The sequence below is a fragment of the Dreissena polymorpha genome, chromosome 3 (genome assembly GCF_020536995.1).
Source record: "Dreissena polymorpha isolate Duluth1 chromosome 3, UMN_Dpol_1.0, whole genome shotgun sequence".
Lineage (NCBI taxonomy): Eukaryota > Metazoa > Mollusca > Bivalvia > Myida > Dreissenidae > Dreissena > Dreissena polymorpha.
In genome coordinates, this window is record NC_068357.1 from 90572956 (window position 1) to 90600412 (window position 27457).

Below are 27457 nucleotides of genomic sequence, written 5' to 3' on the forward strand. Positions count from 1 at the left end.
GTATTTTTAACAGAATACTTGTAATTATCGCATGCAGTTATCAGCAAAAATAATAATGCAGTCCGCACAGGCTTATCAGGGACGACACTTTCCGCTAAATGGTATTTTTCGTTTAAAGGAAGTCCCTTTTTACCGAAAGTCTAGTTTAAGCGGAAAGTGTCATCCCTGATAAGCCTGTGCGGACTGCACAGGCTAATCTGGGATGACACTTAATGCACATGCATTATGCCCAGTTTTCACAAAACAAGACACATATCTAGAGCAATAAAACTGTCTGATATTTATTTTAGTTTATTTGGTAATTATTGATGTTTTACATAGAATGGTGCAGAATGAAAAAATGAGTTGTTATTTAATGTTTTTGAATAGTTTTTAGTTTAAAAAAAAATTAATTCAGGGTATCTATGATTGAAAATTTCATTTTGTTTTTAATTGTAATAGATACATATGAGCGAGTGGAAATGGGGCTTAGCGCATGTGTGTTAAGTGTTTTCTGCACAGGCTAATCAGGGATGGCTCTTAGTTAACGAGAGACTTCCATTAAACGGAAAGTACCATTAAGCGGAAATTGCAATCCATAATAAGCCTGTGCAAACTGCACAGGCTAAACTTGGAGGACACTTAAGACACTTGAAGTAGGCCTGATTAACCCAAAGTGAGGCTCAAAGTAGTTATTTGGAAACACTTATCTAATTGACCAGTCGCCAAATGCGAGATCGCTCCACCCACTAAGTTGTGTTTTCATAAAATGCTTTATCCATTACTCCGACAGTCTTTGTTTGTCGGACCATGTGGCCGCAATAAACGAAATCTGATTGATTATTTCGTGAGTTTCATTGACAGCTGGCGACTGGTCAATTGCAAGATTAGCTTGCAATATGGTTCAGTGACTGTGATGGCTGTCAAATAAAACCCAATGCAGTTTAAACTCGTTATGAAACAGATATCCCCCATATCAAATAGGACAGTATTTTAGCAGACAAATTAAGGATGTGTTAAAATGACTATATGTTAATAATTATTACATTATTTCCCTCTCTGAAATCATCATGACATTTATTGTCAAATGCTCAGCCTTTTTCCAAAGAATTGACACAAAGTATACCTTATTATTCGCATGTTGTTTAGTATGACAGAATCGTGGAATTTTTTCACAAGTTAACAACTTTTATATGGTATTGATGATTACCAATATGTTGTGCAATGATTTGTCTGATGCCAGTTTAACCAGACAAAATTAAAATAGAAATCCATAACATGTCATACAGTACAGCCAACGCGGAACAAATGTATTTCGCGATCCGCGGCGGCAAGGCGAAACGAGTCGATGCCGTGTCAGTCGTTGAAGCCGCGTCAGTATGCGGCGGCAAGTCGCATTTCGCCGCGAAGCTTCACATCTGTCTGCCGAGGCATGCGGCGATCCGCGACATGATGCCAAGTCTATGCGCATCATGAATGAAAAAATATTTTTAAAATTATTAGTTACATGTAGTTAACAAATTTTGAAAGAACAATTATAATAATAATTAAAATCATAATAAATTTATTGTGCGCGGATTGTATTAGCATATACATGTAAGCATAGTTAATGTGTCTGGCCAATTAAGTTTGTTTCTCGCCCGTAGTGTATGTATTTCACACATAAACAAGGTCATGTATTTATGTTTTCGCACATACAAGTGGTCAAGGCTCCAGCATATGGTGGATTTATAAATTAATTGCATATTGATTTTGCTATTATATTTAAGCTGAGAAAATTAGCAGTTTGAAGCCACATCAATAATCAAGATGGTGAAGACGTATTTGTTGTTTTGCTAATTATCAGCTTATTATAACTATTGTTTGAATATGCGTATAAAAACACGTTTTATTTTGTTCATATTTTACAGTTAATATCGCTACTAATTACCCGAAAATCCGGTATATTCCAGTTTTAAAGCAAATGCTGGTAAATATTTACGATACATAAACGTTCTCCATATTTCCTTAAGTATCAAAAACATTTTGGCATTTGTTACTATTTAAAGAGATGATGAAATAACCTCTTATCGGGGCGTTTTTTTTCCCACTGAACACACAATTTACGCCTGACGTGATGTTCATGTATTTAAACAACACAAAATACACCCACATTTTCCAAACGATGTAAGCACCATTCTGTTCTTGGTAGAGGTTTTCCACTTTGTAGTCAATGACATTGTTCTTCTGTCATGATGTTTATGAACTGTTAACATGCTACCTACAATGTATATGTATCGACTATATAGTTTCCAAAATATTCAAAGTCTAATTATGCAATGTTCAACATTTTCATCATCATTATTCTTGAGACAATTGTCTTAAAACGTCATAACCTACCATATTATAATTAATATCTTTTTATAATAAAATATATACTATAAATTAATGTTATTTAAGTTCTATTAGTCTTTGATAATGTCTTATTAATGAAAATCAACTATTTTTGTCTCTTAATGTTGTATTTCTTGGAAGAATCTTCTTTTCTTTCATAACATTCTTTACGTAAGTGCTTTGATAATCTCATCATAGATAAATGATAAATAAAAATATATTTATTAACCTCAATAGAAACTATATTTTTCTTGCATCTATTTTTACATAGAATTTAAATAATAACTTTATTCTAAATAAACTATTCTAAGCATTAGGAATGTGACAATGAAATTCGTTTATTAAACCAGTGTAGAAAAATCTGCAGTTATGTTTTTGCATGCGACAACCACTTACATTACAAGTATTCATGTTTATTTTACATATATGTACACAAAATTTAACCAATAAAATCATCATGTTTTATTCCTATTTGAAAACAACCATTTATTGCCATGATGTGAAGCACACGATACTGTTTTTACCCATTAAATCCTTGCCAAATAACATATGTTAACATTTTTAGCTCATCTATTTTTTGAAAAAAAATTATGAGCTATTGTCATCACCTTGGCGTCGGCGTCGGCGTTGGCGTTGGCGTCGGCGTCCGGTTAAGTTTTGCGTTTAGGTCCACTTTTCTCAGAAAGTATCAATGCTATTGCATTCAAACTTGGTACACTTACTTACTATCATGAGGGGACTGGGCAGGCAAAGTTAGATAACTCTGGCGTGCATTTTGACACAATTATGTGCCCTTTTTATACTTAAAAAATTGAAAATTTTGGTTAAGTTTTGCGTTTAGTTCCACTTTTCTCAGTAAGTATCAATGCTATTGCATTCAAACTTGGTACACTTACTTACTATCATGAGGGGACTGGGCAGGCAAAGTTAGATAACTCTGGCATGCATTTTGACAGAATTATGTGCCCTTTTTATACTTAGAAAATTGACAATTTTGGTTAAGTTTTGTGTTTAGGTCCATTTTATTCCTTAAGCATCAAAGCTATTGCTTTCATACTTGCAACACTTACTAACTATCATAAGGGGACTGTGCAGGCAAAGTAATGTAACTCTGACTGGCATTTTGACAGAATTATGTGCCCTTTTTATACTTAGAAAATTGAAAATTTGATTAAGTTTTGTGTTTAGGTCCACTTTATTCCTACAGTATCAAAGCTATTGCTTTCATACTTGCAAGATTTATGAACTATCATAAGGGGACGGTGCAGGCAAAGTTATGTAGCTCTGACTGGCATTTGGACGGAATTATGGGCCCTTTATACTTAGAAAATTTAAAATTTGGTTAAGATTTATGTTTTGGTCCACTTTACCCCTAAAGTATCATAGATATTGCTTTCATACTTGGAACACTCACAAACTATCATAAGGGTACAGTAAAAGGACAAGTTGCATAACTCTGGTTGTCATTGTTATGGAATTATGGCCCTTTTTTGACTTAGTAACTTTTAATATATGGTTAAATTTTGTGTTTCGATCCACTCGAAGTATCAAGGCTATTGCTTTCAAACTTCAAATACTTACATGCTATCATGAGGTTACTGTACCTGGCAACTTGAATTTTACTTTGACCTTTGAATGACCTTGACTCTCAAGGTCAAATTATTAAATTTTGCTAAAATTGCCATAACTTCTTTATTTATGATTAGATTTGATTGATACTTTGATGAAACTACTCTTACCTGACATACCACAATAGACTTCACCCAAACCATCCCCCGTGCCCTCCCCCCCTCCCCCTCCCCCCCCCTAATTTTTTTTTTTTTTTTTTTAAGATCATCTCACAAATGACCACCACACCCTCACACTATACCCCCCCCCCCCCCCCCCCCAATTTTTTTTTTTGATTTTTTTTTTTTTTTTTTTTTTTTAAGATCATCTCACAAATTATCACCACACCCTCACACTATACCCCCCCCCATTTTTTTTTTAAAACAGTTATGTTTGAAATACCGTCCAACCATCGCACCCAAAACCCCCCCCCCCCCCCCCCCCCCGATTTTTTTTTTTTTTTTTTTTTCGCTTTTTTGGAAGATAATGCAATAAATGTCCACAACCCCACACTATACACCCCTCTTCACTCCACTCCTCCCTCCTTTGTGATTGAAAATGAGAGTCCCTTCACCTTTAAAAAGAAAATAGATGAGCGGTCTGCACCCGCAAGGCGGTGCTCTTGTTATACTTGACACTCTGTTTCCAGTTTGAAATGTGTGTAGTTTAAGAGCCTAATGTGAAGCTGTTTCTACATTTGTACATGTATCTTCGATACAATATTGATATGAGTTGTGCTCTGTGAAAAGGGGCTAAGTGCATGTGGGCGAAGTGTTGTCCCAGATTAGCCTGTGCAGTCCGCACAGGCAAATCAGGGACGACACTTTCCGCAAAACTTGATTTTTGCTAAGTAGAGACTTTATTGAAACAAAAATATTTAAATATAAAAGCGGAAAGTTTCATCCAGTCCGGCAAATCTGGGACTGCACTTTAAACACATGCATTAAACCCCCTTTTCACAGAGCACGGCCCATAAAAATTATTCCACACTGACCACTGTCAGTGTTTGTTTTCCATTTGCCTTTTTTCTTTTCCACCATTTTTTCAACAAAATAAACGCTTCTTTTGTATAGCATTGTGTTCAGCATTTGTTTACCAATGTAGGTGATACGTGTTTTACCTCAGTATAGAACAGTTTACCATGCTTGCCTCCAACACAACACTATGAAAATATTTTTCTAGCCATGGACTTTTATAATTGAAGAATGATTATTTTTTGCTGTTTGTATTATTTCTTCTAAAATAATTACAAAAATAAAAAAATGGCAGTCATAACAGAAACATTATGTTACATGTGGAAAAACTGAAGGTAATAGAACAAGATTACTAGACTGCGGTAATGAAATGAGATATCACACAAAAGGTTTGTTGTTTAAGCTTTGTAATACATATATTAAAAAGTATCATACATGTACATTTTGAGCAGAGAAAACTCCCAACTGTGGATATGTTTCTGGACAAATCTGAAGCCCAGTAGTTGTATTTCAATGTCATATTTACAAGTTTCCAAGTGTAACATGTCTGTTCTGGTGTGTATTTATATTAATGTTATTTTAACCTCAGATTTACATATCTGCCCATGGATAGGTGTTGTTGTTGTTTTATAGCAAGAGCAGGTTTAATTGAAAGAATGGGGCCATGGTGAGCTGTTTACGGACTCTTGATTCTATGCAAATCTGTACCAGTATACATAAATCTCTTAGTCGCTGATTGCTTTTTTGATCTAGTAATATGTTCTCTTTAGAGCTGATTGCTTTTTGGATCTAGTAATATGTTCTCTTTGGAGTTTTCTCATTCATCCTTTCAAAATGATGATTTCACATCATTTTATATACATTTTTAGCTCACCTGAGCACAACGTGCTCACGGTGAGCTTTTGTGATCGCCTTTTGTCCGTCGTGCGTCGTACAACGTCAACATTTTGCCTTGTGAACACTCAAGAGGCCACATTTATTGTCCGATCTTCATGAAACTTGGTCAGAACATTTGTCCCATTGATACCTCGACTGAGTTCGAAACTGGGTCATGCTGGGTCAAAAACTAGGTCAAAAAAAAAGGAAAACCTTGTGAACACTGTAGAAGTCACATTTGATGCCAAATCTTTGTTACTTTGTCAAAATGTTTGTCTAAATGATATGTTGGTTGAGTTAAAAAAAGATTCCGGTCCTTTAAAAAACATGTCCGTCAGGGGGCGGGGCAGTATTCCTTATATGGCTATAAAGAAACCTTATGTACACTCTAGAAGTGACAATTTTTGCCCATTCATCATGAAACTTGGTTGAAACATTGGTTTCATAGATATCTCGGACGAGTTCGCAAATGGCCAAGATCGGTGAAAAAACATGGCCGCCAGGGGGCGGGGCAGTTTTCTCTATATGTATATAGTGGAAACATGTGAACACTCTAGAAGTCACATTTTTGGTCCAATCTTCATGAAATTTGGTCAGAACATGTGTTTTCTGGATATGACGGTTGAGTTCGAAAATGGTTACGTTTGCTTGAAAAACATGGCTGCCAAGGGGCGGGGCATTTTTCCTAATATGGCTATAGTAACATCTTGTTAACACTCTAGAGGCCACATTCATTGTCTGATCTTCATGAAACTTGGTCAGAAGATTCATCCCAATAATATCTTGAACAAGTTTGAAAATGATGCTGGCTGGTTGAAAAACATGGCTGCCAGGGGGTGGGGATTTTTTCCTTATATGGCTATAGTAAAACCTTGTTAACACTTTAGAGTCCACATTTATTTTCCGATCTTCATGAAACTTGGTCAGAAGATTTTTTCCAATGATATCTTGGATGAGTTCAAAAAACGTAGCTGCCAAGGGGCGGGGCATTTTTCCTTATATGGCTAAATATGGCTATAGTAAAATCTTGTTAACACTCTAGAGGTCACATTTATTGTCCAATCTTCATGAAACTTGGTCAGAAGATTCATCCCAATAATATCTTGGAAGAGTTCGAAAATGATGCCAGTTGGTTGAAAAACATGGCCACCAGGGGCCGGGGCATTTTTCCTTATATGGCTATACTAAAACCTTGTTAACACTCTAGAGGCCACATTTATTTTCCGATCTTCATGAAACTTGGCCAGAAGATTTATCCCAATGATATCTTGGATGAGTTTGAAAATGGTAACCTTTGCTTGAAAAACATGGCTGTCAAGGGTTGGGGCAATTTTTCCTTATATGGCAATATATGGCTATAGTAAAATCTTGTTAACACTCTAGAGGCCACATTTATTGTCCAATCTTCATGAAACTTGGTCAGAAGATTCATCCCAATAATATGTTAGAAGAGTTAAAAAATGATGCCCTTTGGTTGAAAAACATTGCCGTCTGGGGGCAGGGCATTTTTCCTTATATGGCTATAGTAAAACCTTGTTAACACTCTAGGCGCCACATTTATTGTCCAATCTTTATGAAATTTGGTCAGAAGATTGGTCTCAATGATATCTTGGATGAGTTCCAAAATAATTATGTTTGCTTGAAAAACATGGCTTCCAAGGGGCGGTCTTCATGAAACTTGGTCAGAAGATTTGTCCCAATAATATCTTGCTATCTCAGGTGAGCGACTTTGGGCCTTTCAGGCCCTCTTGTTTTTGCATACCAGTGATCAAGTTTATTTGTGTACCACACAATTTTGTTTGAGCAAAACTTGCTGAAAATGAATTATTAGTTTTACTATGAGAGATAATTTAGATGAGCAAAATGTCCAAATTTATGACCAATCATTTCAAATTATGCCATACCATGGATTGCTTTGGAATTCAAATAATGTTAGTCATATTAAGTTAAATATAGAGTAAATTTGTATTTATATGTTATAGTCAAATGTATGCCATGTTTATTGACAGTTCTCTGTATAATACTGGCCAATTTGCAATACCTTTATGTTTGATGTTGAGTTTCAAGAACGGTAATATGGTTGTGCTTGTATTGTATTAATGTTAAGAATCTTATTCATTTGTTATGCACAATTACCATGACTTCAAACATTCTAAAATTAGATTGTTATACCTCTGCAAAAGTTATGGAGTGGGGGTTTATGGAAGTTGCTACACTTAATGAAATTCTAGTGCTTCTAAATTGTATTATGCCACCCTTATCATTTATATGCATCTATATATTAATACCTTTTCAAAAATGTATATTCTGGATAATTGCCCCAATATAATGGCTTCAGCTTTTGAAATTGTTGTTGGCTTAAGTATTTTGTTGTATCATTTATAATACATTTATAATTTATAATATTCTGCCATAGAATGTTGAGGATTTTCAAAACAACTTTTGTATCATGATGGAAGTTAAGGTTTTATTCTGATTACTGTTACTGATTGTGTAAAATGTTCTGTCTTATTTATTTTAAACAGTAAGCATATTTGAGAGAATAAATCTTGAAATATCCTTATGCTCTTGTGATTCTAATTTATTTCACTTTTTTTTAATGAACAAAAGACCGTATTTTATGTTTTGTCTGGTTATCTTGGCCTCTGACAGCCAAGATGAAAATATTGTTTTTGCAGATGTAAATTATTCAAACATGTCATTTAATGCCCCAACATGTCAGGGAGCACATAGTAATGCACTTGCATTAGAAGCACAAATGTGAATCAGTACAATATCAACTAGACTTGGTCACACTTGTGACGAAGAATAATTACAGAGCGAGTGTAAAATGAGTGAGTACATTTAAGCACTAATGATTCAAGTACAAACATCTGTAAGACAGTTACAGAATTTTGTGACAGGTGCACCGTGTACCCCTATGTGCTGTTTCTACAACCGGTAGTCAGTTTTGAAACTTACAATTGTCCAGAAAAACCTACACATGGGTTACGTTTACATTTATTCCTGTAAATTGAGCATCCTGAAAAAATCATTATATTTGTTGCATGAAATTTAATGTTTTTTTTTCGAAATTAATTTTGTTGACATGTAAATTTAAGGATTTCTGTTCTTGCAAAGAATTGGTTTCGGTCATTTTAAGCTCACCTGAGCACAACATGCTCACAGTGAGCTTTTGTGATCGTCTTTTGTCCGTCGTGCGTCGTCAACATTTTGCCTTGTGAACACTCTAGAGGCCACATTTATTGTCTGATCTTAATGAAATTTGGTCAGAACATTTTTCCCATTGATACTTCAACTGAGTTTGAAACTGGGTAATGCTGGGTCAAAAACTAGGTCACTAGGTCAAAAAAAAGAAAAACCTTGTGAACACTGTAGAAGTCACATTTGATGCCCAATCTTCATGTAACTTTGTCAAAATGTTTGTCTAAATGATATGTTGGTTTAGTTCAAAAATGGTTCCGGTCCATTGAAAAACATGGTCGCCAGGGGGCGGGGCAGTATTCCTTATATGGCTATAGAGAAACCTTGTGAACACTCTAGAGGCCACATTTATTGTCCAATCTTCATGAAATTTGGTCAGAAGATTGGTCTCAATAATATCTTGGATGAGCTCGAAAATGGTTACCTTTGCTTGAAAAACATGGCTGCCAAGGGGCAGGGCATTTTTCCTTATATGGCTTAATATGGCTATAATAAAATCTTGTTAACACTCTAGAGGCCACATTTATTGTCAAATCTTCATGAAACTTGGTCAGAAGATTAATCCCAATAATATCTTGGACAAGTTAAAAAATGATGCCAGTTGGTTGAAAAACATGGCTGACACAGGGCGGGGCATTTTTCCTTATATGGCTATAGTAAAACCTTGTTAACACTCCAGAGGCCACATTTATTTTCTGATCTTCATGAAACTTGGTCAGAAGATTTGTCTTAATAATATCTTGGATGAGTTCGAAAATGGTTTTGGTTGCTTAAAAAACATGGCCACCAGGGGGCAGGGCAATTTTCCTTATATGGACTTATGAATCTTCATCAAACTTTGTCAGTATATTTGTTTTAATGATATCTTGGATGTGTATGAAAACGGTTCTGGTCTGTTGAAAAACGTGGCTGCCAGGGTGTTCACTAGTAATGAAAGTTGGTAAGAACATTTTGTTCCAATGACATCTTGGGCTGCACTGAACAGGTCAGTTCCTTTGAATCTCAGGTTAGCGATTTTGGGCCTTTCAGGCCCTCTTGTTGCAATTTTTTAGCTCACCTGAGCACAACATGCTCATGGTGAACTTTTGTGATCGCCTGTTGTCCGTTGTGCGCCGTCAACTTTTGCCTTGTGAACACTCCAAAGGCCACATATATTGTCCGATCTTCATGAAACTTAGTCAGAACATTTGTCCCATTGATACCTTAACTGAGTTCGAAACTGGGTCATGCTGGGTCAAAAACTAGGTCACTAGGTCAAAAAAAAGAAAAACCTTGTGAACACTGTAGAAGTCACATTTTATGTCCAATCTTCATGTTACTTTGTCAAAATGTTTGTATAAATAATATGTTGGTTGAGTTCAAAAATGGATCCGGTCCCTTGAAAAACATGGCCACCAGGGGGCGGGGCAGTATTCCTTTTATGGCTATAGAGAACCTTGTGAACACTCTAGAAGTCACAATTTTTGCCCAATCATCATGAATATTGGTCAAAACATTGGTTTCATTGATATCTCTGGTGAAAAAACATGGCCGCCAGGGGGCGGGGCAGTTTTCCTTATATGGCTTTAGTAAAACCATGTTAACACTCTAAAGGCCACATTAATTGTCTAATCTTCATGAAATTTGGTCAGAAGATTGGTCTGTATAATATTTTGGATGAGTTCAAAAATGGTTACGTTTGCTTGAAAAACATGGCTGCCAAGGGGCGGGGCATTTTTCCTTATATGGCTATAGTAAAACCTTGTGAACACTCTAGAGGCCACATTTATTGTCCAATCTTCATGAAATTTGGTCAGAAAATTGGTCTCAATGATATCTTGGATGAGTTCAAAAATAGTTACGTTTGCTTGAAAAACATGGCTGCCAAGGGGCGACACATTTTTCCTTATATGGCTATTTAGTAAAATCTTGTTAAAACTCTAGAGTCCACATTAATTGTCCAATCTTCATGAAACTTGGTCAGAAGATTCATCCCAATAATATCTTGGACAAGATAAAAAATGATGCCCGTTGGTTGAAAAACATGGCCACCAGGGGGCGGGGCATTTTTCTAAATATGGCTATATATCGTGCTTTTGTAAAACCTTGTTAACACTCTAGAGGCCACATTAATTGTCCGATCTTCATGAAACTTGGTCAGAAGATTCATCCCAATAATATCTTGGACAAGATAAAAATGATGCCCGTTGGTTGAAAAACATGGCCACCAGGGGGCGGGGCATTTTTCCTAATATGGCTATATATATCGTGCTTTTGTAAAACCTTGTTAACACTCTAGAGGCCACATTTATTGTCCGATCTTCATGAAACTTGGTCAGATGATTTGTCCCAATGATATCTTGGACGAGTTCGAAAATGGTTCCGGTTGGTGGAAAAACATGGCCGCCAAGGGGGCGTGGCATTTTTCCTTATATAGCTATATTTAAACCTTGTTAACACTCTAGAAGCTGTATTTATTGTACATTCATCATGTAACTTTGTCAGAAGATTTGTCCCAATGATATTTTGGACAAGTTCGAAAATGGTTCCAGTTGCTTGAAAAACATGGCAACCAGTTGGCGGGGCATTTTTCCTTATATAGACTTATGAATCTTCATGAAACTTTGTCAGTATATTTGTTTAAATGATATCTTGGATGTGTATGAAAATGGTTCTGGTCTGTTGAAAAAGGTGGCTGCCAGGGTGTTCACTAGTCATGAAAGTTGGTAAGAACATTTTGTTCTTCTAGACATCTTGGGCTGCACAGAACAGGTCAGTTCCTTTGAATCTCAGGTGAGCGACTTTGGGCCTTTCAGGATCACATTTTTTTTCTAAACATAAATTTTATAGATATCTCGGACGAGTTCGAAAATGGTCATGATGGGTGGAAAAACATGGCCGCCAGGGGGTGGGGCAGTTTTCTCTCTATATACCGGTATATAGTGAAAACATGTGAACAGTCTAGTTCTGATAAGAATAATGTTAAAGAAAGATAACCTGTACATACTTTCTAATAGTTAACTCCCTTGTATAAACCTGGGACTTCCTTCATAAAATGTGGTGTACATAAAGACAGTAGTTTGCATGCAATTTAATAAACCTTTTGTTTCTATGTCATAAAATAACTGTACATGTACTCATGCACTGTAGAGCCTTATCTTTGATCTTTACTGATAAGCCAAGTTAACCTTCAGTGTTTTGGTGTATTGATTGAACATCTTCTAAGATCAATTGGATTTGGAAAATCAATAATCTCAGCAGACTTCTGTGCTATGAAACTGTTTCCATGGCAACCTTGACTCCAGTAAAATGCACTGGCTTTATAGAATGGGCAGTAATTTTTACTCAGGAATTTAAGAGAATGTTTTATTCAACAACATACTAGTATGCTCAAGATACTCTCCCTTGAAGGGTCCACATTTAATTCTGCTAAAATAAACTGGGTATTATTGTTTAATACAATTACCCACATTGTGAAAGATTTGTGTTTTAAAACTGATTTATTGGGGGGGGGGGGGGGGGGGGTTTGAATGACACTTGCTGAGTGCAAATAATGTTATCAAATTTTGATTAAGTTTACTCAATTAGTTTAATTACATCATCTTCAAACATGATGACAATCTTTATGAGTATATTTTTTGCTCATAGCGTACTTTTGTGATCACTTTTTGTCAATCGTCTGTCTCCGTTGTGCGTCATGAATATTTGCCTTGTTAACACTGTAGCAGCAACGAATCCAAAATTTCAATCAGATCTGAATTCAAAGGCCCGGATATCGAATATTGGTTCGAATCCTAATTTTAAAGTACAAAATAAGCAAAATAAATTGTTATTTATATTGCTATAACTAAAATTATGTTTTGAAACACCAGAACTTATGTATTTCTTATGAAAAAAAGTAATTCACTTTTATTATTATTATTAACTTTATTATTCCAAACAGAAAACAATAATCAAGTTACAGTTTAAGAAGCCTAAAAAACCTTTTAAATAAACAAAAAATCTAAAATATGACTAGATTAAAGTTGCTTCACAAATGAAAAGTCTTGTCAAGTTACATATGTCTTAAAGTACCTCAAAAATACTGAACAAAAAATAAGTTCCTGTATCTCAAAAAATCAAAAACACTTAGTTCTTATCATAACATAATACTTAATATAATTCATTATACAGAGTTTTTGTATTCGTCAGATTTTAGCAAGTGGGGATGTCTTGTTTCTAAGTGTTAATTGAGGTTGGAGGTTGTTCCGGTTCTGTATACAAGGGGAACCATACATACTTTGCAAATAGCGTTTGCTTTATCAAGTTCTGTTGAATGAGTATGCTTATAAAACCCGAAATGCTTCCACACCGAGGATTTTAATTGTTTAGGTGCATCGTGAATTTTCTTCTGCGCCATTTTGCACCATTGAAAACGAAAGTAGACTGTGTACCATGTTTTTGTCGAAAAAGTAGCGATAATCGTGACAAACTACGTACCAGTCAGCCTTTCAAACAGTAAGAAGCAATTTAACAAAAAGAATTAGGGATTCGAAACCGATTTTACCAATCACGGTTAGATCCGCGAATCCTCGTTTGGATCCGCGAATCTCGGATATTTCGGATATCCGTTGCAGCACTAGTAGCTGCCACATTTATTGTCGGATCTTCATGAAACTTTGTCAGAAGATTTGTCCCAATGATATCTTGGACGAGTTAAAAAAATGGTTCATGGCTGTTGAAAAACATGGCCGCCAGGCGGCCATTTGTTGTTTATTCTTCATGAAACTTGGTTAGAACATTTGTTCCATTGATATCTTAGGCTGCAAAAAACAGGTCATTTCTTTTTATCTCAGGTGAGCGACTTTGGGCCTTTCAGGCCCTCTTGTTGTAATACGTTTATGCAATAAATCGCAATGGGAAGGGTTAGTATCTTTCAGAATGTGTTCCCTGTTTATAAAATGCCAATTAACAAGTCCATTTTTAAAAGGCAATAGTAATCGGCCCTCTAAATAACATTTCAATGAACAAGTCAATTGTTATGAAGTTACAGTAAACGGAAGAGCAGAGAAGATGAAACTATTGTTTAAAATAAATGCAAGCAAATTATTTTGCTTCTAATAGTTTTTAATAAAGCTCTAAATGCTTTGAATCGTTAACATGCATCATTTTAAGTACAGTAATTTGTTGGAAATGTCACTTGTACAGTGGCTAAAAATGTGTTTTGTCAATAGATAAGTACCCGGTTCACAGTCTTATGTACTCAACTTTTTTTAAAACTTGGATTCATCTGGATTGCAAAACATTCAGGATGTGTGTATGGATTATGTTAGATTCTAATATATTTCATGCGAAGGGAAATTTGATCTTAAAAATTTAAACATAAGGAATAATTGTGTGTTGGGATCTTAAATTTGTGGATTTTCCACCAATTGAAACAACAGAAATCAATGTCTAACGACTAATAATGATTTTGCAGTATTTAACAAGTTCGAATATATATTATTTCAATTAACTACAAATATCTGACGACAGTTTTAAGTCTGTTTTTATCAGATTTTATTTTTAAATATTCTTACAACAACAGTAACAAACTAGAAATGGCGCGGCAGAGGCCGACGCGTATCCCCACGCCGAATGTTTGACCTAGATGTGCCCCAGGGTTGGTAATGGGGCCATGCATAGCTGAGATTGACCGTATTGTCATAAGAGAAGTTCATCATCAATTAGAAGTGAATTGGTGTAGAAATGAAGAAGTTATAGTAAAAGGCAATTTTGGGTGGGTGTGACATATGTGGGCAGGGCGCCCCAGGGTTGGTAATTGTGCCATGCATAGTTGAGATTGACCGTATTGTCATAAGAGAAGTTCAGTATCAATTTGAAGTGAATCGGTGTAGAAATGAAGAAATTATAGTAAAAGGCAATTTTGGGCGGGTGTGGTCTATGTGGGCGGGGCCCCAGGGTTGGTAATGGGGCCATGCATAGTTGAGATTGACCGTATTGTCATAAGAGAAGTTCAGTATCAATTTGAAGTGAATCCGTGTAGAAATGAAAAAATTATAGTAAATGGAATTTTTTGGTGGGTGTGGCCAATGTGGGCGGGCGCCCAAGGGTTAGGATTGGGGCCATGCATAGTTGAGATTGACCCTAATGTCATAACAAAAGTTCAGTATCAATTTGAAGTGAATCCGTGTAGAAATGAAAAAATTATAGTAAATGGAAATTTTTGGTGGGTGTGGCCTATGTGGGCGGGGCGCCCCAGGGTTGGGAATGGGGCCATGCATGGTTGAGATTGACCGTATTGTCATAAGAGAGGTCCAGTATCAATTTGAAGTGAATCGGTGTAGAAATAAAGAAGTAAATGTAAAATAACCTAAAAAAATGAGTGATAATTTCTGACGCGGCCCCACCCCAACCGCTATAACTTTTGACCCAGGGGTCAGATCAAAATTCCAAATAGTGCAGGGTCGCACATATGCTCATAGCTACCATGTGTGTAAGTTTCAAGGTTCTAGTGCTTTTAGTGTAGGAGGAGATAGTGGCCAGGACGGACAGACAGACAGACAGACAGACGGACGGACGGACGGACGGACGGCGGAGATAACCACAATATCCCCACCTTTTTTTCAAAAAGCGTGGGGATAAAAACTAATTAAAAGCATTCATGGTACTTGTAACAAAAACAATAACGAAGAAGTGTCATGGAATGGGTATAATTATTGTTAGACATAACTTGTAAACATTATGTAATGCATTCAATGAAGATACAAAACTTCAAAATAAGATATGTATTTTTTCACCAAATTGAAAGTGATATCAATAACCAAACTTAACAAGAGATGTGTTCATCAGAAACACAATGCCCCCTTCTGCACCGCTTTGAAGCCATATATTTGACCTTTGACCTTAAAGGATGACCTTGACCTTTCACCACTCACAATGTGCTGCTCATTAAGATACACATGCATTCCAAATATCAAGTTGCTATCTTCAATATTGCAAAAGTTATGAACAAGGTTAAAGTTTTTGGACGGACTGACTGACAGACGGACGGACTGTCGGACAGTTCAAAAACTATATGCTACCCTTCGGGGGCATAAAAAGTAACAAAGTAGAATAAACAGGGATTACAAAATTGACTGTTCCAATGAACTCTACCCGTATAAAAACATTCGTCAAAACATTTTGATAGATGGGACACGCCAACATCAATTTTTCTACGGATGCACTTAACTTTGGTTTACATAAAAATTAATTGATTGCGGGCTAATTTATGTGTTAAGTACATTATTATATATGCCTGCATCCTGATAGTTACCATACATATGATGCTGAAATTTGGAATACAAATGTATCTTCATATATGACAGTGCTTTAAATGCAGAAATACATTTTATAAATTGTATTGATATTTCAACTTCGAAAGAATTGCATTTATTTAATGATAAACATGGATATTAAAAAAAACTATTTAAATAGATGTTAAGAATATAAACATCAATAGAAAACCAGAATGTAAAACACACATAAATAATGTTAATATCAAATTTTAGATCACTGTTTTAAATGAATTATAGTCATAACTTGCAATAACATATAAAGTGTCATTTTACTTGTTTTCTAGAAAATCCAGTTTTTTACAATCTACAAATTGGCCCAAACAATTTTGTTTGTTTCTATGTATGATTTAAGACAATTTTCTAAAAAACAACAACATATACATCAATATTTCAATAGGGCAAGATAGATAATATACGGTAGTAAGCATATTTTGGACACTTAACTTTTTTTGAAAAACAACAGGGCCTGAAAGGCCCAAAGTCACTCACCTTAGATAACAAAATATTATTGGGACAAATCTTCTGATCAAGTTTCATGAAGATCGGAAAATAAATGTGACCTCTAGAGTGTCAACAAGGTTTTACTATAGCCATATAAGGTTAATCGCCCAGCCCCCTGGCAGCCATGTTTTTCAACCAACCGGCATCATTTTTGAACTCGTCCAAAATATTATCGGGATGAATCTTCTGACCAAGTTTCATGAAGATCGGACAGTAAATGTGGCCTCTAGAGTGTTTACAAGATTTTACTGTAGCCATATACGGAAAATTGCCCCGCCCCTTGGAAGCCATGTTTTTCAAGCAAACATAATTATTTTCAAACTTATCCAAGATATCATTGAGACCAATCTTCTGACCAAATTTCATAAAGACTGGACAATAAATGTGGCCTCCAGAGTGTTAACAAGGTTTTACCATAGCCATATATAGCCATATAAGGAAAAATGCCCCGCCCCCTGGTGGCCATGTTTTTAAAGCAACCCAAACCATTTTCAAACTCATCTAAGATATCATTGGGACAAATCTTCTGACCAAGTTTCATGATGACCGGAAAATAAATGTGACCTCTGTTGACAAGGTTTTACTATAGCCATATAAGGTAAAAAGCCCCGTCCCCGCGGTGGCCATGTTTTTCAACCAACTGGCATCATTTTTGAACTCATCCAAGATATTATTGGGATGAATCTTCTGACCAAGTTTCAGGAAGATTGGACTATAAATGTGGCCTCTAGAGTGTTAACAAGATTTTACTACATGTATAGCCATATAAGGAAAAATGCCCCACCCCTTGGCAGCCATGTTTTTGCAATCCAATGTAACCATTTTCGAACTCATCCAAAATATCAATTAGACAAATCTTCTGACCAAATTTCATGAAGATTGGACAATAAATGTGGCCTGTAGAGTGTTAACAAGGTTTTACAATAGCCATATAAGGAAAAATGCCCCGCCCCCTGGCGGCCATGTTTTTCAACCAACCGGAATCATTTTCGAACTCGTCCAAGATATTTTTGGGATGAATATTCTGACCAAGTTTCATGAAGATTGGGCAATAAATATTGCCTCTAGAGTGTTAACAAGATTTTACTATAGCCATATAAGGAAAAATGCCCCGACCCTTGGCAGCCATGTTTTTCAAGCAAAGGTTACCATTTTTGAACTCATCCAAGATATCATTGGGACAAATCTTCTGAGCAAGTTTCATGAAGATCAGAAAATAAATGTGGCCTCTAGAGTGTTAACAAGGTTTTACTATAGCCATATAAGGAAAAATGCACGCCCCCTGGCAGCCATGTTTTTCAACCAACCGGCATCATTTTCGAACTCATCCAAGATATGTTGTGCTCAGGTGAGCTAAAAAAGAGGGCCTGAAATCACTCACCTGAGATACAAAGGAACTGACCTGTTCTGTGCAGCCCAAGATATCAGAACAAATGTTCTGACCAAGTTTCATGAAGAGTGAACTATAAATGTAACTTTTAGAGTGCTTCAAGGTTTTACTACACCCTTAAAAGGATAACTCTGGCGGCCATGTTTTTCAACAGACCAGAACCATTTTCACACTCATCCAAGATATCATTATAACAAATCTTTGGAGCAAGTTTCATGAAGATTGAACAATAAATAAGACTTTTAGAGTGTTAACAAGTTTTTACTATAGCCATATAAGGACAAAAGCCCTGTCCCCTGTGGACAATGTTTTTCAATCAAATGGTACCATTTTCAAACTCGTCCAAGATATCATTGGGACAAATCTTCTGACCAAGTTTCATGAAGATTGGAAATAAATGTAGCCTCTAGAGTGTAAACAAGGTTTTACTATAGCCATATAAGGAAAAATGCCACGCCCCCTGGTGACCATGTTTTTCAAGCAACTGGAACCATTTTCGAACTTGTCCAAGATATCATTGGGACAAATCTTCTGACAAAGTTTCATGATGATCGTACAATAAATATGGCTTCTAGAGTGTTAACAAGGTTTAACTATAGCTATATAAGGAAAAATGCCACGCCCCCTTGGTGGCCATGTTTTTCCACCAACCGGAACCATTTTCAACCTCATCCAAGATATAATTGGGACAAATCATCTGACCAAGTTTCATGATGATCGGACAATAAATGTGGCCTCTAGAGTGTTAACAAGGTTTTACTAAAGCATGATATATAGCCATATAAGGAACAAGGGACAAAATTGTCACAAAACCAGGTTTTCATTGTGAAAAAAAAATCTGATAAAGGGAGAAAAGTCAAACTGAACTTTTGAAATGAACAAACAAAATTAACCCCCTTTGTAAGTTTGTTTTAAAAAAAAATCTATTTTTAGTCGTGGCGACCTTGACATTGGAGATATTGACGTGATTCTTTCGTGCGACAAATGTGCCAAATGATTTTAAAATCTCACAATGAATGACATAGTTATGGCCAGGACAAGCTCATTTATGGCCATTTTTGACCTTTGAACTCAAAAGTGTGACCTTGACCTTGGAGATATCGACGTAATTATTTCGCGCGACACACCGTCCAATGATGGTGAACAAATGTGCCAAATGATTTTAAAATCTGACAATCTTCGGAAAACCTGGTTAATACAAATGCCCCGCCCCCTAGTGGCCATGTTTTGTTAAGCAAACGAAACCATTTTCGAACTCATCCAAGATATCATTAGGACAAATCTTCTGACCAAGTTGCATGAAGATCGGATTATAAATGTGGCCTCTAGAGTGTTAACAAGGTTTTACTATAGCCATATAAGGAAAAATGCAATGCCCCCTGGTGGCCATGTTTTTTAAGCAACCGAAACCATTTTCGAACTCATTCAAGATATCATTAGGACAAATTTTCTTACCGAATTTCATGAAGATTGGACAATAAATGTGGTCTCTAGAGTGTTCACAAGGTTTTACTATAGCCATATATAGCCATATAAGGAAAAATGCCCGCCCCTTGGCAGCCATGTTTTTCAAGCAAACGTAACCATTTTTGAACTCATCCCCTGCCCCCTGGCGGCCATGTTTTTCAACCAACTGGAACCATATTTGAACTCGTCTAAGATATAATTGGCACATGTCTTCTGACCAAATGTCATGAATATCAGACCATAAATGTGGCCTCTAGAGTGTGAACAACGCACAAAATGCAGTCACAAAAGCTCACCATGAGCACACTGTGCTCAGGTGAGCTGAAAAGAAAAATTTAAAATGAACAAGTTAATTTAATACCATTTATGAAACTGTTATGTCATTAACCAAGGATGAAATTGCCATGAAAAATTAAAATTACTGTCAAAACAAATAACTGTTACACTAACTTATTGATACAAATTATGAATAAAAACCGTGGGCTAAAACAGATTCAAACCTGAATATCAAGACAAGGAAAACTAGAGCTTTGTCACAGATGTGACATATACCCCCACATGCTGCATTGACACAGAATATTTTGCATGCTGTCTTCACAAAACAAGAGAAGCTAATTTATGGCGATTTTTAAAAATAATTATGCCATTATCATTTATGGCCATTTTGACCTTTGAACTCTTGAATTCTTTCGCATGACACGCCATCCTATGACCGTGAAGAAAATTAATGTACAGAGCCATTTTAAAATCTCACAATGTATGACATAGTTATTGCCCGGACAAGCTCATTTATGACCATTTTTTACTTTTGAACTCCAAGTGTGACCTTGACCTTGGAGAAATCGACATAATTCTTTCGCATGACACACTGTCCAATGATTGTGAACAAATGTACAGAGTAATGTTAAAATCTCACAATTAATGACATAGTTATGGCCCGGACAAGATCATTTATGGCCATTTTTGACCTTTGAACTCAAAGTGTGACCTTGACCTTGGAAATAGCGAAGTAAATCTTTTGCATGACACACCGTCCAATGATTGTGAACAAATGTACAGAGTAATTTTAAAATCTCACTATGAATGACATAGTTATGGCCCTGACAAAATCATTTATGGCCATTTTTGACCTTTGAACTCAAAGTGTGACCTTGACGTTGCAGATAGCAACGTAATTCTTTCGCATGACACACCGTCCAATGATGGTGAACAAATGTGCCAAATGATTTTAAAATCTCACAATGAACAACATAGTTATGGCCCGGACAATCTCATTTATGGCCATTTTTGACCTTTGAACTCACAGTGTGACTTTGACCTTGGAGTTATCGACGTTATTCTTTCAATTCAATTGCAGATAGCAACGTAATTCTTTCGCATGACACACCGTTCAATTATGGTATGTGCCAAATGATTTGAAAGTCTCTCAATTAATGACAAAGTTATGGCCCAGACAAGCTCATTTATGGGCATTTTGACCTCTGAACTCCAAGTGTGACTTTGACCTTGGAGATATCGACGTACTTCTTTTGAATGACACACTGTCCCATGATGGTGAACAAATGTACCAAGTCATTTTAAAATCTAACAATAAATGACATAGTTATGGTCCGGACAAAATTTCGGTTTAAAACGCATTAAGTGACCCCATGACCTAGTTTTTGACCGGCATGACCCATATTCAAACTTGACCTAGACATCATCTAGATACAACTTCTGACCAAGTTTGGTGAAAATCGGATGAAATTTTCAGGACAGACAGACCGACCGACCGTCAGACCGACAAAGTGACTCCTATATAACCCCCATTACCAATGGTAATGGGGGTATAATGACAAGAGAACCATGTGGACATGGAAAGCTCGACTAGTGTTATGGATATAATGTCCACCTAAAATCACTGTCTACAACTTCACTCAGTTCCCCCTTTATCTGTCAGGTGGCTCTATTATTTCCTCTCCGTCCTGACAGCGTACAACTGTAGGGTGTGAGGTGTGACAGAATCGTCGCCTCAGTGGAACCAGGCACATGACTGCCCCACCCAGGATTGAGAAACCACCGGACAAGAACATTGCAAGGTCATTATTCTTGAACGAGTCTATCAACAGACCTGAAAACAATAAACAATGTAAGCCTAGTTCTGGGACAACAGCACTAAATGCATGTGCGTAAAATGTCATCTCAGATTACATGTAGCAATCTGCACAGGCGAATCAAGGACAACACTTTCTGCCTAAACTTAATTTTCCTTTAAAAGAGACCTCTTTTACAATAAAAAAAATCCTTAAAAACAGAAAGTGTCAACCCTGATAAGCCTGTGCAGACTGTTGGTGATTAGAGGAAGTGTGTATCACAAGATTAATCAACTCGGGTATAAATTAGATGTTTCTGATTGATTCTGGACCGGCAGATTTCCAAGAGAGTGGCTGAATTGATATGATAGAATGAAGGACAAACATATGTATAAAAAGAAGATTTGATGACGTAAAAGAGACATCATTGTATAAATAAGCTCAATTTTATCTCAAAATTCTTATTTGACAAAATTTAACTCATCATGAGACTTATTCGTAGATTGTTGAATCAACTTTCAGTCACAAATGCACAGAAATAAAAGTACACTGCGCATCAGCAAGCGCAATAACACCAACAACACAAACTCATACTCAGCAGTTTCGTTTATGAAATTGATAACATTATAAAGCATTATAAAAGCAAAAGGACTGAGTAATTTGGATTGTTTCAGTTGTTTTTGTTACCGGAACAACACGTGGACCAGTTATTTAAAGTATCAAATCCAAATGCGTGCTACCATATACCAGTCAAGAAAGCCAAGTGGTGAAGGCAATCAATAGTCCATCAATCAATAGGACACTGGTTCAAGCCCTAATGAGGAGAAAATTGTTTTGTTTTTCTTTCTTGAATTATATATTCTTGTTATTAAAATGGAGCTCTACAGTTCTGAGTAGCAATTTAAGGCATCTATTGATCAACATTAAAAATAATGTGACAATCTGTTAAAAAAAGTCTGTTAAATAATATATCAACACCAACAGAATCAATTTAGTTTTATTATTATCATTTACTGTTACTTTCCACAATAAATCTAGTCTCCCTCTGGGAAAACAGGGGCCTTGTTCTGGAAACACTGGACGTAATACATGTGGTATAGTGTCGTCCCAGATTAGACTGTGCATTCTGCACAAGCTAATCAGGGACCACACTTTCCACTTTTATGGTATTTTTTGTTTAAAGAAAGTTTTTTTAGCATAAATCCAGTCTAGGCAGAGTGGCATCCATGATGACTCTTCATGCACGTGCATGAAGCCCCGTTTTCCCGGAGCAAGGCTCATTTTTGCATGTTCACAGTACCTGCAATAGGCGGTCCACTGAACGTTCCTATCCCATTACTCAGCATCAGGTACCCAAAACCACGGCCCAGTGCTTCTGTACCCAGCAGGTCTGACGTCACGACAACCAACAGCCCTAGGATGATTCCAAACATCAACCCAAACAGGACGACAATAATCGCTAAACACCAAAACGTGTGGGTAGCCTTCCACGGAATCAGACAGGGAAGAAGACCAGCCCCGATATTACCCAATAGGTAGACATGAATGCGGTCGAAATGCTTGATGTTGCCCAGCAACCCACCAAGGACACACCCCACACAATTGCCAGCCCCTATCAGAGCGTACAGAATGGACGAGTCTTGTTTGTCTAGTCCTATTGAGAACACATACTCAGCGAAGAATATCAGCATGATTCCTGCCCCAGCATTCCAAAATATATTACTCAGAAAATATATGATGAAATCTGTAGTAAACACTGCACTGAAATACTGTTGAATTTTTTGTTTGACTGACAATGCTTGTGGCTTACTGGTACTCCTCATCAGTGGTGATGATACATTATTTTTGTCTATGTTCACATTTTCTACACATAGGCCTTCATCTTTACATTCACCATTTTTGTACGATTGCTGATTTAATACCTTACTAGGTAGAGACACACCATCTTTATGATCCTCATTATCACAATATACGGTCCCACTTATTGTATCACTTCTCATTTCAATTTCCACATTCTGGTTAACATTTATTGTCACAGATTCCGCTTCCTCTAAATTATCCGCCCTTGACACCAGCACCTGCGTCCTCCTGGGAACAGGCCAAAGCAGGGCAGTGAAAATCAGCAGGTGAAGGTTCAAGCCTGATATGATGAACAGGGACCCACGCCAGCCGTAATACTGAATCAACTCATTGATCACTATGGGGAACACTGTTGTTCCGAAACCAGAGCCTGCTGTGGCAATGCCTGTAGTGGAGGAACACAACAAGGGGCTTAATGCATGTGTGAAAAGTGTTGTCCCAGATTAGCCTGTGCAGTCCACACAGGCTAATCAGTGATCACTCTTTTCGCTTTCAAGGTATTTTTTGTTTAAAGGAAGTCTCTCTTAAACAAAACTGGATTCAAGGCAGAAAGTGTTGTCCCTGATTAGCCTTTGCGGTCTGCACAGACTAATCTCGGATGACACTTTACACACATGCATTAAGCCCCATTTTCCCAGAGCCAGCCATAATACTGGATCAAAACATGGAGCACGATGGGGAACACCATTGAACCAAAGCCAGAGACAGCTGTGGCAATGCCTGTAGTGGGGGAACACAATTATGTACAGTTTCACTTTTATGGTATATGACAACAATATTTAAATATCACCCCCAATAGAAGGTGATACAATCCATTGTCAACTCAATGTTGGTATTGTCATCCAAGGTTTAAGCCGAGGTTGACACTAAAATTGTGAGGGTTGCTTATGCGTTGAGATGTGTCATGTTTACAAAATGGCGTGAGAGGAGTTATACACCGCTTTGGTTTTAGTGAGTAGTAGAGGCATTATAAATGTGAAATGTATGAAGCAACAAAGAATGAATTAATATAGGGCTGATACAACATGTATATAATATATTTAGAACAAATGATGTGATAATGTGTTGCTAATTATCAAAAAGAGACTCACCCACAGAAACTGAACTGTTTTGATCTGCTTTTGCGATGTTTGAAGAACCATTTGAAAACGGAGCCAAGATATAATAATAATTTGTCTGAGCAAGTTTTATAATGAAACGGGTAAAAAAATGTTTGATAATTATCAAGGCAAGATATATATGTATGAAAGGTTGCTTACCTGTTGCCAGACTTCTGTGTTTGCTGTAGTACAGGCCACTGAGCACATGAGATGGAACATACACCAGACTGTTACCTAGACCTGCAGAACAGAGGACAAACAGGGTACAATCATAAGGACATATCATATTAGGTACTGAAAATAAGCACTTTTAAATAAAGCATGTGCGTAAGTGTTGTCCCGATTAGCTTGTGCAACCCACACAGGCTAATCAGGGACAAAACTTTCGGCCTAAACTGGATTTTAACTTAGAACAGGCTTCTTTTGAACAGAAAATACCAAAAAAGTGGAAAGTATGTCCCTGATTAGGCTAATCTGTGACAACACCTTACGCACATGAATTAAGCCCAGTTTCCATTTTTTCAAAACGAGGCTTATTTTACCCGAATGGACATTAACAACTGATTTAACATGATCCATGTCATTATCACTACTGATTTCACAATACCCATGTCATTATCACCATTTTCCTTTTCATGATCCATGCCATTACCGCTACTGATTTCACATGTTCCATGTCATTATCACTACTGATTTCACAATAACCATGTCATCATCACTACTTGCTTCACATGATCCATGCCATTATCGCTACTGATTTCACATGATCCATGTCATTATCACTACTGACTGATTTCACATAATCCATGTCATTATCACTTCTGATTGATTTCACATTATCCATGTCATCATCACTACTTACTTCACATGATCCATGTCATAATCACTACTGATTCCACATAATCCGTGTCATTATCAATACTTATTTCAAATGATCCATGTCATCATCACTACTGACTGATTTTGCACGATCCATGTCATTATCATTACTGATTTCACATGATCCATGGCATTATCGCTACTGATTTCACATGATCCATGGCATTATCCCTACTGATTTTAGATGTTCAATATCATTATCACTACTGACTGATTTCACATGATCCTTGTCATTATCACAACTGACTTAACATGATCCATGTCATTATCACTACTGACTGATTTCACATGATCCAAGTCATTATCACTACTAACTGACTTCACATGATCAATATCATTATAACTACTGACTGATTTCACATGATCCATGTCATTATCACTACTGACTGATTTCACATGATCCATGTTATTATCACTACTAACTGACTTCACATGATCAATGTCATTATCACTACTGACCGATTTCACATGATCAATATTATTATCACTACTGACTGATTTCTCATGATCCATGTCATCATCACTACTGACTGATTTCACGTGATCCAAGTCATTATCACTACTTACATCACATGATCCATGTCATAATTACTACTGATTCCACATGATCTGTGTCATTATCACTACTGATTTCACATGATTCATGTCATCATCACTACTGACTGATTTCGCATGATCCATGTCATTATCCCTGCTGATTTGACACGATCCATGTCATTATCACTACTGATTTGAGATGATCCACATCATTATCACTACTGACTGATTTCAAATGATCCATGTCATTATCACAACTGACTTTACATGATCCATGTCATTATCACTACTGACTGATTTCACATGATCCATGTCATTATCACTACTGACTGACTTCAAATGATCCATGACATTATCACTACTGACTAACTTCACATGATCCATGTCATTATCATTACTAATTGACTTCACATGATCAATGTCATAATCACTACTGACTGATTTCACATGATCCATGTCATTATCACTACTGACTGATTTCTCATGATCCATGTCATCATCACTACTAACTGACTTCACATGATCAATGTCATTATCACTACTGACTGATTTCACATGATCCATGTCATTATCACTACTGACTGATTTCTCATGATCCATGTCATCATCACTACTAACTGACTTCACATGATCAATGTCATTATCCCTACTGATTTCACACGATCCATGTCATTATCACTACTGATTTTAGATGATCCACATCATTATCACTACTGACTGATTTCACATGATCCATGTGATTATCACAACTGACTTTACATGATCCATGTCATTATCACTACTGACTGATTTCACATGATCCATGTCATTATCACTACTGACTGACTTCAAATGATCCATGACATTATCACTACTGACTAACTTCACATGATCCATGTCATTATCATTACTAATTGACTTCACATGATCAATGTCATTATCACTACTGACTGATTTCACATGATCCATGTCATCATCACTACTAACTGACTTCACATGATCAATGTCATTATCACTACTGACTGATTTCATATGATCAATATTATTATCACTACTGACTGATTTCACATGATCCATGTCATTATCACTACTGACTGATTTCACATGATCAATGTCATTATCACTACTGACTGATTTCACATGATCCATGTCATTATCACTACTGACTGATTTCTCATGATCCATGTCATCATCACTACTAACTGACTTTACATGATCAATGTCATTATCACTACTGACTGATTTCACATGATCCATGTCATTATCACTACTGACTGATTTCTCATGATCCATGTCATCATCACTACTAACTGACTTCACATGGTCAATGTCATTATCACTACTGACTGATTTCACATGA

General features: G+C 36.5%; 1 protein-coding gene across 1 annotated transcript in view; it reads right to left on the minus strand.

Annotated features, from left to right (window-relative positions):
• Window positions 1-14503: 14503 nt before the first annotated feature.
• LOC127875264 (monocarboxylate transporter 14-like) overlaps window positions 14504-27457 on the minus strand; it is a 31903-nt gene continuing 18949 nt past the window's right edge. The window contains exons 5-7 of the mRNA XM_052420212.1: window positions 24862-24942; window positions 23043-23987; window positions 14504-21780 (exon numbers count right to left, since the gene is read on the minus strand). Of these exons, the coding sequence (XP_052276172.1) occupies window positions 21599-21780; window positions 23043-23987; window positions 24862-24942 (1208 nt within the window). The 3' untranslated portion in view covers window positions 14504-21598. The remainder of the gene's footprint in view (window positions 21781-23042; window positions 23988-24861; window positions 24943-27457) is intronic.